At 41.6% G+C, this 14,094-nt stretch overlaps 1 protein-coding gene across 4 annotated transcripts in view; it reads right to left on the reverse strand.

The window, feature by feature from the left end:
* The window catches only part of IFT56 (intraflagellar transport 56), a 555,685-nt gene that overhangs the window by 361,575 nt on the left and 180,016 nt on the right, over positions 1-14,094 (reverse strand). For all 4 annotated transcript variants that reach the window (XM_089660945.1, XM_089660944.1, XM_089660942.1 and 1 more), the window contains one exon: positions 3,252-3,423. In XM_089660945.1, the coding sequence (XP_089517071.1) occupies positions 3,252-3,423 (172 nt within the window). The remainder of the gene's footprint in view (positions 1-3,251; positions 3,424-14,094) is intronic.

Here is a 14,094-nt window from a genome sequence, read left to right on the forward strand (position 1 = left end):
CATTGCTGCTGTCTCTATCGCCACACTCTGCCATGTGCCACTTTCAGGTCTCCTCACACTGCTGGTGGTTTCCATTTTTGTCATAGGGTGCTGTATGGCCTCCCATTGCTGCTGCCTCCACCGCCACACTGTGGCTCCACACTCTGGTTTTGGCCCCGTGACTGCCCAAATGAGTGAAGTGTGCGGTGATTCTAAGATCGACGGCACTCATCTGCATGTCATACTGACTGACAGTATTATTTCTCTTCCCCAGCAGACTCCAAGGGCATTTAAATTAAAGGTACAGTGTTCTGCACTAATATTAAGTCTCTCTGAAGCCTAGAAACACCCTTTTTTAAGTTAAATTCACAGCGAATTTATTCGACTCGAATCGAATATTGTCCACGAATTCGCCGAATCAGTCGAATCGAATTTTTCATTTCTTCGCTCATCTCTAAGTGTGACATTTGGAGGGGTAGGCGTTGGAGGACGAGGAGATAGAGAAGGTGATCAGGTTGTGGTCAGAGAGAGGGAAGGGGGTGTTAGTGAGGTTGTGGGGAGCGCAGCGGTTGGAGAAGACAAGGTCCAGGATATTTCCGTTGGAGTGGGTGGTGGATTGTATGCACTGTGCAAGTGCAAAGGAGGAGGTTAGGTGGAGGAGACGGGCTGTGTCTGGGTTGTCGAGGTTGACAGGGATGTTGAAATCCCCAAGGATGATGGTGGGTAGCTCATGAGCAATTTGGCAGCCGAGGCGGAGCGAGCCGGCACGTCAAATACCCTACGGAAGGCGTCGACAAAACAGGAAAACTCGTGAATCACCAGGTCATTCCTCTCCCATAAGGGATTTGCCCAGGCCAAGGCCTTGTCTGAGAGCAGCGAGATGAGGAAACCCACCTTTTACCTCTCAGTCGGAAAAGCATGGGGTAATAACGCAAAATAAATGCCCACCTGGTTGAGGAATCCACGACACTGACTCGGCTCACCCCCAAAGCGCTATGGAAGAGGGGCTAAACCAGTCATACCTCTGGGCACCGCAGGTACTGCAGCAGCCGCGGCGGTGGGTGCAACCACTGGAGCAGCAGCGGGAGAAACCACCGGAGTGACAACCGGCCTAATAGCACCAGGAGTAAGGTGCGCGGTGCGTGCAAGCAGAGTTTGCAACACCTGAGCGAACTGAGCCAACAGGAGATACTGTTGATCAAGTCTGGCAACTAACATGGGAAGCGAAGACGTACCTGCACCGTCAGGATTCATGGCATTCGTGTAATGTCAGGGCAGGAGCTGTGGAACGAACAGACAGGCCTAGTGGCAGGGTCACACACCGACTGACGACAACCACCACCCACAGACCGGAGTCCCTCAGGGCGCGGAGTCTAAGTCCCAGGCTGCCCTTCACCAGGGCCCCTGATGGTGGGGATGGACTTGACGCAGCCAGGAACCAGGTCGCGGCCCCCGAGACACCCCAGCTGTGGTAATGGCCGCCGCCAATGGCGTGTAGCTGGTAGGAACCAGATCAGACAAAGCGTAGTCGGGCAGGCCGGGTCGATAACAACGGGACAAACGGTACAGAACGGTAGACAAGAATAACAGGTCACAGGCCGGGTTCAGCAACGGGAGGTCAGATCAATGGAAAACGCAGGGAATGGTCTAGTCAAAAGCCGAGTCAGTTTCCAGGAGAGCCACGAGAGTATAAACAGAGCTATAGCAACACTAACACAGAAGACACGAATGCAGAGAGCACTTGCAGACAGCAGGCTTAAATGTGATGAACCACACCCTTCTGAGGAGGAGCCGCAGAAGCCTGAAGGCATAAAGGTTCCCACCATGCTTTGCAGAAACCCAAGATGGACGCCAGCACATGGGATGCGCAAGCCCTGAGGAAAGGTAGGACCTTGACAAAAGCCTTAGGAGATAGTTTTAACACTTTTCAAAATAGGGTTTATTAATGAAAAGGTCAAATGGTGCAATTAAAATATTTACAGAAAAGATGTTACAAAGAAATTAAGAGAACAATAATGCAACAGAGAAATAAAAGGAGGGGAAAATGGAGAATACTTGCAAAGTCTTTGGTTTTAGCAGAGTCCAATTGTCCAAGCAAAAACATTGTCGTGGCTCTCAAGTCCTTTATGATGTTCCTTGGTTGATATTAAAAGGAGAGTTTGCTTATCAGGTCCTGTCATTCCCTTTTCTGAGATGTCAATGGGGTGTCGCATGAGAACAACTCACCAGACCTGTTTTAGGGGATGGGTGCTGGGAGGTCACAACGTTTTTGACCATGTCCCAGCTACAGTTTCCTATTAATATTAATAACTTCCAGTATGTGCATGTGGAATTCTAGAAACTGGCAGGTTAATATTCAGAATTATATTTCGAACCCAGGGGTACCAAACACTGCGCGCCTTTGCCACGCACGAGGCAGGCGACTGCTTTCTCTCCTTTCATATGGGCTAGGTTAGTAATGTATGACCTTGATTTATTCGGTATGATATTCCACATTCAAATATATACCTAATATTAATGTGTCCTGTTCCTGTTGAATTCTATGAATTGTATGTGGAATTGTTAAGTTGTGGAATAGATGTTTTATGGCACACTCTGCATTCCTAGAGCTTTAATGGCCTTACACGACTTTACAATAGGTCAGAGGGAAGAGTTCTTCATGGTTCGTGGAAAAAGACATCCTGCCAAGACTAATTAGCTGTTTACAGCTCAGACCCTGGCATATATTGTGTTTTTGTTAAAATAAGAGGCTCTTTTGAAGTTTGTTAAAACTTACAGCTACAAATTCCATAGCTTGCAAGGAGAGGGAGGGAGGAAGGTCACTGCTTATGAAAAAAATGACTGAGACCTTAACAAGATGGCTGTCACCTACAGCTTTCATGTCCCTATTGCACACAATTGTTACAGTATGTACTATTATTAATCCTTTCTTATTTAATGTTTGTATTATTTCTATACTGAAGTGCATCTATATACTTATGTCTAATGTTATATGCTAGCTTAATTAGCTCCTCTGCTCCCAATTACTTTGGCTGGCTAATTTCCCAGGGAGGGAATCCCCTCTGTTCACAGAAGCCCTGTCCTGGGTGGAGACACTTGCAACACTAATATCAATCGCACTCATCCAGTTAGCAAAGGTTCTGGATCTCCTATTTACCTATAGGTTTAGTGCATTATCCTGTTTGGAAAGGGCCATTTTTCATACCACCCTCCTCTCCAAACGAGGGCTACATCACCATAACACAACCAACAACAAAACTGTGTATCCTTACCTCAGCTGCTTTCCCATTGTAGAGGCGAAAATGATTGCATGCTTTCAGGTTAAGTGCAATAGTGCTGTCAGGAACTTGTTGCAAATACACTGCAAGGACTTCCTGTGACACATCATAATAATCAAGTTTATAGTAACAAAGAGCCACGTAGACATTCAAAGCAAGAAAATCCCTGCAGATTGAAAAATAAACAATGCAGTCAATTAGAATATACATCTAAATGGATGAAAAAAAAACATATTTGTGATAATAATCAAAGTAATTTAAAAAAACAACTATAAGCAGAAGCAAAAATAGTAAGTGATCTGCCATTGCTAACTATATCCACTTAAGGACTGTGTGCCCGCAATGTACTGCGGACTGGCAGCCCGTAGAGGCACAGCAACAAATCTGCATGTCGCTGGCCTCTTCTGGGCACAGAGTGAATGCACATGTGCTCCTGCACACTGACTCCCGCTGTGATTAGACACAGCGGGATTTTGTCAGCAGGTCCTGTCAATGATTTATGGCCAGTATCCGCTGATCGGCTGTGTCCAATCACAGCCCAGAGCCCTGTGTTGACAAACAACACAGGGCTCTGTATAGAGAGAGAGATCACTTTGTTTCTTCTCCCTGCAAACCAGGGAGAAGGAAAATAGATTTTTAATAACAATCAGCACATAATACACACATTAACAATTGTTAGGCAGACACTTAACCCCTTGATTACCCAGGATTAGGGCTGAAACAACAAATCGACATAATCAATTAGTTGGTCAATTAGTTGGCCTGCATACAGAATGCATTATTTGTTTTGATATAAGGCATTACAATTACATTTAAAATAAAAGTTACCAGTATTGTGCATTATATTTGAAATGATTATATCCTTGAAAAAAGTATCAGCCTTTAGAACTAATTTACTTACAAAAAATGTACCCTTTATATAGCTGCATGTATAAAATATCCTGTATACCCTACAAATACCCTGTATATTTTACTTCTGGGTATATTTATATCATATAAGTGATTGTCTGCTGTTTTTGTACTATAAAGGGTTAGATTTTTTTTTTTTACCCCATCTTGACAGGTGATATCAAAAAAGAATATAAAGTGTAATGGTTCCTCCTGCGCTAAATAACTCAACCCTAACACAGCTGCTAGCACCCTAACCCTTTACCTCAAAAGATTAACCACATGCCGCCCAGCCACCGCATTAAAACGGTTGCAGGGCGGCACTCACAGGCAAAACCATGTTTTAAAACGTAGTTTTGCAAAATAGGTAGGGGCGCACGCGAGGCACGCGCCCCCCCTACCTGTCCCGCGGGTGTCAGCAGCGGGTCTCTGCTGCCCTGTCACGGCCGGTGATTACCATTCATTTTCCCGCGATGACCGGTAATCACTCACACAGACCAGGGCTGCATTGTTTACACACAGCCCTGGTCTGTGTCAGTTCTGTGACAGCTTGTGAAAGCTGAAGAGGGAGAGAACAGTTTCTCTCCCTCGATCAGCTCCCCCCTCCCTTTTTATTGAAGCGTGCCACTATTTAGACATGTATAGAATCTTGGAACTGGCACTTGTGGCAAAGTGTGACCTAATGTGTGCCCACCATTAGAAGTGGGTGGATGCAGGTGGTATATTCTAATGGTGGGCATACCACACACTTTTTCTGGCAGAGATTTCTTCTTATTTTTTTATTCAGTCCACTGGCTGCATAAAAAAAAAAAAAAGAACATAGCATATACACCCAACAAGGACCAGTGATGTACTGGTACATCACTGGATTTGAATGGTTATACCAGGATGATGCCTACAGCTGCAGGCATCATCCTGGTGTCGTTTTTTTCAGCCGGCGATCGTCTTTCATGTAAAAGCAATCCTAGTGTCTAATTAGCTGCAAGATTGCTTTTACAAGCAGTGGGAGATGATGTCCCCCCTCCCACGCTGCCTTCCACAGCCTTCTCGGGCAGTCCCATGCCATCAGGGGAACCTGAGAATGCAGCCGGTGTTTCTGCCAGCTGACTATAGAGCTGATTGGAGACCAGAATGGTGCCAATCATCTCTATAGTCTAAGAATTCGGAAGCTACAAGCATTTCATCACTTCAGTTTCGCAGGATATAAACAGCGCCATTTGTAAATTGGGAAAGCATTTGATCACACCGATTTTGGTTTGATTAGATAATGTAAGGGTAGAGGAGATATCTAGAGTCTGATAGACCCCAGATTTCTCAAAAAAGAATATGACAATGCCCATTGAAGTTATAGGGGTTATTTGCATTCCCTGTTATAGCATTAAAAGTGATAAAAAAAAAAAAAAAAATGAAAGGTACAATGTAAAAATAATAAAAAAAAAATCAAAATAGCTAAAAAAAAAAAAAAAATTGCCCCTCCTATGCGCGCACACCTGTGTGCACAAGCCTTGACCCTGTGCCGTTATGTAAACAGCGGTTGCACCATGCATGTGAGGTTTCGCCATGAACGTCAGATCAAGGGCAGTAATTCTAACACTAGACCTCCTCTGTAAATCTAAAGTGGTGGCTTTTAAAGCGCTGCCTATGGATATTAAAAATGTTTGCAGTTTGTCGCTATTGAACGGGGCATGCGCAGTTTTAAAGCATGTCATGTTTGGTATCTATTTACTCGGCATACCATTATCTTTTATATTTTACCAAACAATTGGCCAATATATTGTGTTTTTGTGCATTAAAAGTAAAAAAAGTGTATTTTTTTTTTAAAATTGCTTTTGAAAAATCGCTGCGCGAGTACTATGTGCCATAAAAAATTGTAGTACCCACCATTTTATTCACTAGGGCAGGGGTGGCCAACCTGCGGCTCTCCAGCTGCTGCAGGACTACAAGTTCCATCATGCCTCTGCAAGTCAGTAACTTCCCATCTTTGCAATGCCTCATAGGAAATGTAGTTCCACAACAGCTGGAGAGCCACAGGTTAGCCACCCCTGCACTAGGGTGTCTTCTTTAAAAAAATATATAATTTATATTATAAATTTCCTAGCAAAAAATACTGATTATTTTCATGTGAACAAAAAGGCTTGGTCTTCAGGTGGTTAGAAGAGTGAATGATGTGTGGCATAAACTTCTAAAGCTGGGCATAAAACACCCCACCCCCAAAATGACCCCTTTTTGGAAAGTAGTCACCCCAAACTATTTGCTGAGAGGAATGTTGAATCAATAGAAGAATTTATTTTTTTACCACAAGTTTTTGGAAAATGACAAAAATAAATATATATTTTTTTTTTTACACAAAATTGTCACTTAAATGATTTACTGCTCACACTTGCCATGGTTATATGTGGAATTACACCCCAAAATACATTTTGCTACTTCTCCCGAGTATGGGGGTACCACATGTGAGAGACTTTTTGGCAGTCTAGCCAAGTACAGGACCCCAAAATCCAATAAGCACCTTCAGGCTTTTAAAGGGCTTCATTTCCTCATTACACTTCCAGACTACCTATCACAGTTTCGGAGGCCATGAAATGCCAGGATAGCACCTAACCCCCCCCCCCCAAATTACCCCTTTTTGGAAAGTAGACGCCCCAAGGAATTTGATAAAAAGCACGGTAAGTATTTTGCAGATCTCATTTGTTGCCACAAGTTTTTGGAAAATGAAGAAAAAAAACAAAAACATATTTTTTCTATTTTTTTTATATTTCAAAACCTTGTGAGAAAAAAATGAGATCTGCAAAATACTCACCATGCCTCTTTTTAAATTCCTTGGGGTGTCTACTTTCTAGAAAGGGGTCATTTGGGGGGGGTTTGGGGCTATCCTGGCATGTCAGGGCCTTCGAAACTGTGATAGGTAGTGAGGAAGTGTAATGAGGAAGTTACGCACCTTCAGGCTTTCAAAGTGGTCATTGGATTTCAGGCTCCTGTATTTGGCTAGGCTCCCAAAAAGTCTCACACATGTGGTATCCCCATACTCAGTAGAAGTAGCAGAATGTATTTTGGGGTGTAATTCCACATATACCCATGGCTTGTGCGAGAAATAAATAATTTAAATGACAACTTTGTGTAAAAAAAAAAAAAAAAGTTTTTGTCATTTTCCAGAAACTTGTGGAAAAAAAATAAATCTTCCATTGACTCAATATGCCTCTCAGCAGATAGCTTAGGGTGTCTACTTTCCGAAAAGGGGTCATTTGAGGGTGTTTGTACTATTCTGGTATTTTAACACCTCAAGAAATGTGATGGGCAGTCAGAAAGTAAAAGCTGTGTAAATTCCATTATCTATACCAGCAATGGGCAAACTACGGCCCGCGGGCCGTATATGGCCCGGCGGACCTTTTAATCCGGCCCGTGGAGCGTGATACTGTCAGGATGGCTGTCAGGATGTGTGTAGGCGGGGCAGCGTGACGAACGTGAGAGGAGCTAGGCTCCTCTCACAGTCCGCCCTGAAGACCGGAACGGCGCGGGAACACGGCGAGAGGAACGCGCGGAGCAAAGGTAAGTGAATTGACACGGGGTGACTTGGCTTACTACTTGGGGGGGAATAGTACTATGGGGGATGAAATACTATATGAGGGATGAATTAATATGGGGGATGAATTAATATGGGGAATGAATTACTATAGGGGGGATGAATTACTATATGGGGGATGAATTACTATGGGGGATGAATTACTATATGGGGGATGAATTACTATACGGGGGATGAATTACTATGGGGGATTAATTACTATGGGGGATGAATTACTATGGGGGATGAATTACTATATGGGGGATTAATTACTATGCTTACTATGGGGGAATATTACTATACTTACTATGGATGACACATACACATCATTCATCTACTCTTGGTCCGGCCCCCTGGTCCACTATATGAACCCATTGCGGCCCTCAAGTCAAAAAGTTTGCCCACCCCTGATCCATACCATAGTTTGTAGACGCTATAACTTTCATAAAAAGCAATCAATATACACTTATTGGGATTTTTTTAACCAAAAACATGTAGCAGAATACATTTTGGCCTAAATTTATGACGAAATTTTAGTTTTTTTTAGATATTTTTTATGACCAAAATGAGAAAATATTGTTTTTTTCAAAATATTTTTTTTTCTTCAAAATTTTTCTGGTTATAGCGCCAAAAATAAAAAGTGCACAGGTGATCAAATACCACCAAAAGAATGCTTTATTTGTGTTAAAAAAAGGACATATATTTTATTTATGTACCATATTGCATGACCGCGCAATTGTCCGTTAAACTAGCGCAGTGCTGTATAGCAAAAAAACGTCGGAAGTTGCAGTATCTATACCATAGTTTGTAGACGCTATAACTTTCACACAAAGCAATCTATATACACTTATTGGGATTTTTTTTTACCAAAAACATGTAGCAGAATAAATTTTGGCCTAAATTTATAACCAACTTTGAGTTTACTATATATTTTTTATAGCTAAAAGTAAAAAATATTGTTTTTCTTCAAAATATTTGGTCTTTTTTTGTTTATAGCGTGAAAAATAAAAAGCACACAGGTGATCAAATACCACCGAAAGAAAGCTCTATTTGTGTGAAAAAAAGAACGTAAATTTCGTTTAGGTGCAGCATTGCATGGCCGCGCAATTATCAGTTGAATTAGTGCAGCGCCGAGTAGCAAAAAGAGGCCTGGTCATTAAGGGGGGTAAATCCTCAGGAGCTCAAGTGGTTACATAACATAAATAATGTACATATGGTGCAGCGCTAAAATACTAAATTAACAATAATTAATACAATATTAATGCAGCTAAAAAAGATCCTATAGGATCTAAAATAAAGTGCAGAAAATAAAGTGCAACTTAGTGAATGAATCCAATGGGTCACAAAATCAGACCCTATATAAAGTGAGAAAACAATAAACAACCCAATCCCAAAAATTGGGATAATACACACACCAAATTGTGAATCCCACAAAGACTTTGCACAGCTCTCAATAAGATCATGCGTGGCCATCCGCTCGGTGATCTGCGGGGACGGGGCGGAGAGACCAGCAGCTGCTTCCCTCGGAGGGCTGGAGGAGGAATGGTGTGCCGGCCTGGAAGAAGCTCCCGCTGACGGTCACGCATGATCTTATTGAGAGCTGTGCAGTCTTTCTGAGATAGTTGGAGATAGTAAGGCCACCTGCGTATCGATCCAGGAAGGGGATTACGCATATGGTATATGTGGAACCCTGTGTGTGGAGGTCGGCTATTGAGGAGATCTATATCGTAGGATCCTGGTGTGATCCAAAAGCGTATTGACCCATAGGGTCACTTACTGGAGGTGAGTGGGCATTTTAACCATTTTAGGATTTGTTTTGGCGTGCACACCACATGACACCAGTTCCTTATAAGTAGTGGAGCACTTTTTGTGTGGAGGATTCCAACAGCACTTTACTGGACATTTGCTGCCTTATTGTATGCGATCGTTTTCACAGCAATTGATTTTTTCACTGCATATATTTATTATTGATTGTCTCACCACACATATATATTGTTTTTGAATATTTATTATCACTGTGTGTATTGTGTATACACTGTATGTATTGTAAATAAGCACTAGTCACTTTATTATTATCCCAGTATTGGGATTCACTTTGTTGACACAATTTGGTGTGTGTATTATCCCAATTTTTGGGATTGCGTTGTTTATCACTTTTTCTCACTTATATAGGGTCTGATTTTGTGACCCATTGGATTCATTCACTAAGTTGCACTTTATTTTCTGCACTTTATTTTAGATCCTATAGGATCTTTTTTATCAAAAAAGCATGTTGCTTCTAGTAAATGTCTTATGCCTGCCATACATTTATCGATTTTCAGACGAAAATATTCATACGAATACTCGTAAAAAAAAATTTCACTTGCTTTTAACATTTAATTTTAAAATAAATGTAATTTCTGGACAAAGACCGCATACACTACCTGAAAATTCTTTTGATCAAGAAAAGCTTTCTACTCTGTCCTTTTAATTTTCCCAACACTGTGGTGAAAAAAAGAATGTCAATTTGATCCCAAATAACGATTAAAAAACAGAACAAACGTTCTTAAAATAAACATTTTTGAAAGAAAATTTTGTTTGTGTATGGCCAACATAAAGCCTGCTACACAGTTGAGTTCAGCAGGCTTAACAAAAAAAAAAAAAAAAAAGAGAGAGGTCACCATACCAACTAAGCGATTTTAGTGCAGTGATCTCCCTCCGCCAGAACACACTGATCAGCATTCTCAGCCATTGGCTGCCAGTGCTGATCAGATGCTGGTTTTCCAACATGCCTATGCAATAAAAGCCTGTCGTTAGACTGGTTTCTATCGGACAAGCTACTGCATACATTGGCTGAATGTCGGATGGTTACTGTTGAACTGGCTGATACCAGTTTGTACCAGCCTTAAGTGACTGTAAGTGCAGGTAGCTTGTATCAAGCTACCATCCTATGACAAGGGAATCTGTGCAATATTATATTATAGTCCTATCTGAAATCTGCAAAACTGCGCTTTTTTATTACTTTGAATAAAAATTTTGATCTCTGAGTCTGAAGATATGTTCCCAGATTCAACCTCTAATAGTACATACATCTTTTCTGTCTGTTATTCTCAGAGTGGATTAGATATTTTGTTCCCTAACCATATAGCTGGTTGTTTATATTTACCGCTGCATATAGATATTCAAGAATAAATTATCTTTTTTTAAACTTTACATACAGCGGGTAAAAAGTATTGAACATGTCACCTTTTTTTTTTTTCAGTAAATATATTTATAAAGGTGCTATTGACATGAAATTTTCAGCACATGTTGGGAACAACCAATGCAATCCATCCATACAAAGAAATCAAAACAAATAAGTTCAGAAATTAGGCTATGTGTAATAAAAATGACTGACACAGGGAAAAGTATTGAACACGCTAACTGAAATGACAGCTTCAAGATGCCTCCCGTATGGAGAAACTAGCCACATGCATTGCTCAGGTATGATTTTGGCCCATTCTTCCACACAAACAGTCTTCAAATCTTGATGGTTCCATGGGCCTCTTCTATGAACTCTGATCTTTAGTTCTTTCCATACATTTCCTATTGGATTCAAGTCAGGTGATAGGCTGGGCAATTCTAGTAGCTTTATTTTCTTTCTTTGAAACCAACTGAAGAGTTTCCTTGGCTTTGGGTTTGAGATCATTGTCTTGCTGAAATGTTCACCCTCATTTCATCTTCATCATCCTGGTAGATAGCAGCAGATTTTTAGCAAGATTGTCTTGGTATATTTTTCCATTTATCATTCCTTCAATAACAAAGTTTGCCAGTACTACATGCAGAACAACAGCCCCACACCATGATGTTCTCACATCCAGACTTCACTGTTGGTATCTTGTTTTTGGAGTCATGTGCAGTGCCATTTGACCTACAAATATGGTGTGTATTATGGCATCCAAAGAGTTCAATTTTGGTCTCATCTGACCAGACCATATTCTCCTGGTATTCCACAGGCTTGTCTAAATGTTGTGCAACAAACTTTAAATGAGCTTCAACATGCTTTTTCTTCAACAATGGAGTCTTGCATGGTAAGCGTGTATACAGGTCATGGTGGTTGAGTGCATTACTTATTGTTTTTCTTTGAAACAATTGCACCTGTTAATTCCAGGTTTTTCTGAAGCTCTCCACAAGTGGTCCTTGGCTCTGGGACAACTCTTCTAATAATTCTTTACACTCCTCTGTTAGAAATCTTGCAAGGAGCACCTGGTCATGGACGGTTAATGATGAAATTATGTTCTTTCCACTTCCAGATTATGGCCCCAACAGTGCCTACTGGAACATGCAGAAATTTAGAAATCCTTCTGTAACCAATGCCATGAGTATATTTTGCATCAATATGGTTGTGCAGGTCTTGAGAGAGCTCTTTGCTTTTACCCATCATGAGATGTTTCTTGTGAGACACCTTGGTAATAAGACACCTTTTTATAGTTGAGACTGAACCAACTGATAATTTGCACTGATAAGGGGTAGGATAGCTTTCTAATTACTGATAGATTTCAGCTGGTTTCTTGGCTTTCAATGCCTTTTTGCACCTCCCTTTCTTCATGTGTTCCATACTTTTTTACTGTGTCATTCCATTTTATTATACATAACATAATTTCTGAATTTATTTGTTTTGGGTTTTTTTTTGTATGTATGGATTGTATGGGTTGTTACCGACATGTGGGAAAATTCCATGTCAATAGCACCTTTAGAAATATATTTCTTCAATAACCAGGTCCGCTGCACTAACAGAGAGCCCAGGACTTTTCCCCTGCCCAACAGGCTGACATCTTTCATCAGGATTTTACAGAACATAGGCAGGAAGGAATCACCCAATGTCAGAGTGAGATTCTGAACCAACCAAGACAAGCACATCCCAGGTCCTTGGTGTCAGACAAATCAGCCTGTGCTAAAAAGATTCCAGGCAGATTGCCTGAAAGACTCTTATAAGAACTTATTGTAAACCAATGCATTTACATACCCTGTTTTAAAGTACTTGTATGTCAATATTGCCATTATCATCTTTTACTTTATAATTTTTATCCTTTTCACCCTTACACTACTTTACTCCTGTGCACCAGAGTTAATCGTTCTTTATTATGATGGAAGGAAGGACAGTGACAAGCATCCCTAAAGTCAACCTTTATGTAAAAAAAAAAAAAAAAAATTGTTAACAGGCAGGAATTTTAATACAGAAGAGACATGCTTTGTGCACATGCACAGCTCACTTTACAAATTTGACAATGCTGAATCTGGCTGAATTCCCATACATGTTCGGGAGTGACGTCATCCCCACCTGGCCAATGTCAGTGACTGGCGATCAAGAACTGGAAACCGGCTGCTCGAAGAGGTCAACGGCCAGGCAGGGAGGAGCGGGACACCACATCACTGGAGCTGAGGTGAGTATAGTTCCGCTTTAAGCTGGTCACAGATGGTTCAGTAGGGACTGGCCAAGATTCAAACCAACTATTGGCAGGATGAATATACCCAAGTCAAATGTTGTGTGATTATTGCCAGCTGCTATTTTAGTAGTAAACATTCCCTGCCAGGAGAATACAATAGCTCCACTGTCTCCACAGGAGGGATTCCCCCATCAACACTGAGTGTGTTGATGGGGGAATCGAGCGATTTCTTCAACTCATGGTTGCAAGAAAGAAAATCGCATCATCTATGCCCTGCTTTAGCAGAGCAGATGAGTGCCTGGTCCATGTCCACTCATTTCATGCAGAGCGGACACAGCCCTCTCTGCTCTATGGGCAGCCGGGTGTAAATGGACTCCACTGTCTGTTTACTCCCGACTGTTTATCGGTTTATTACAACTTTAAGCAGTTTTACTTCTGAATTTCGTTTATTTTGGCACATTTAGCCCTGGTTTACACTGATGCGGTGCGGAATTTGCAGCGTTTTCACTGCAAATTCTGCACCACATCAGAATTGCACCCCGTTCATGCGATCCGCTGCGGATGTGTGTTAACTTAACAACACCCCCGAAATCGGTCCGCAAAACGTGGTGCAATGTGCAGAATCAGATCGCATAGGTGTGAATACCTATGGGATCCGATTCTAGTGCGGACCCAAAAAAGGGTCCTGCGTGTTTTTGGTGCAGGTGCGGTGCGAATAGAGCCATACAAAATGTGGTGCGAATCACATACGATATACCGAACCGCACTTCTGTGAACCCAGGTTCAAGGGGCCAAAAAAGGGTCCTGCACGTTTTTGGTGCAGGTGCGGTGCAAATATTGTAGAGCCATACAAAATGTGGTGCGGTTCCTGTGCGAATCACATGCGATATACCGCACCGCACTTATGTGAATCCAGGCTCAAGGTGCCTGAGTAATGTCAAGCTACTGGAGATTTCACTTTCATTTTCTGTATATAAGGTTGTTT

The sequence above is a fragment of the Staurois parvus genome, unplaced genomic scaffold, assembly GCF_062004578.1.
Source record: "Staurois parvus isolate SC_StPar_1 unplaced genomic scaffold, SC_StPar_1.0 ptg001291l, whole genome shotgun sequence".
Taxonomy (NCBI): Eukaryota; Metazoa; Chordata; class Amphibia; order Anura; family Ranidae; genus Staurois; species Staurois parvus.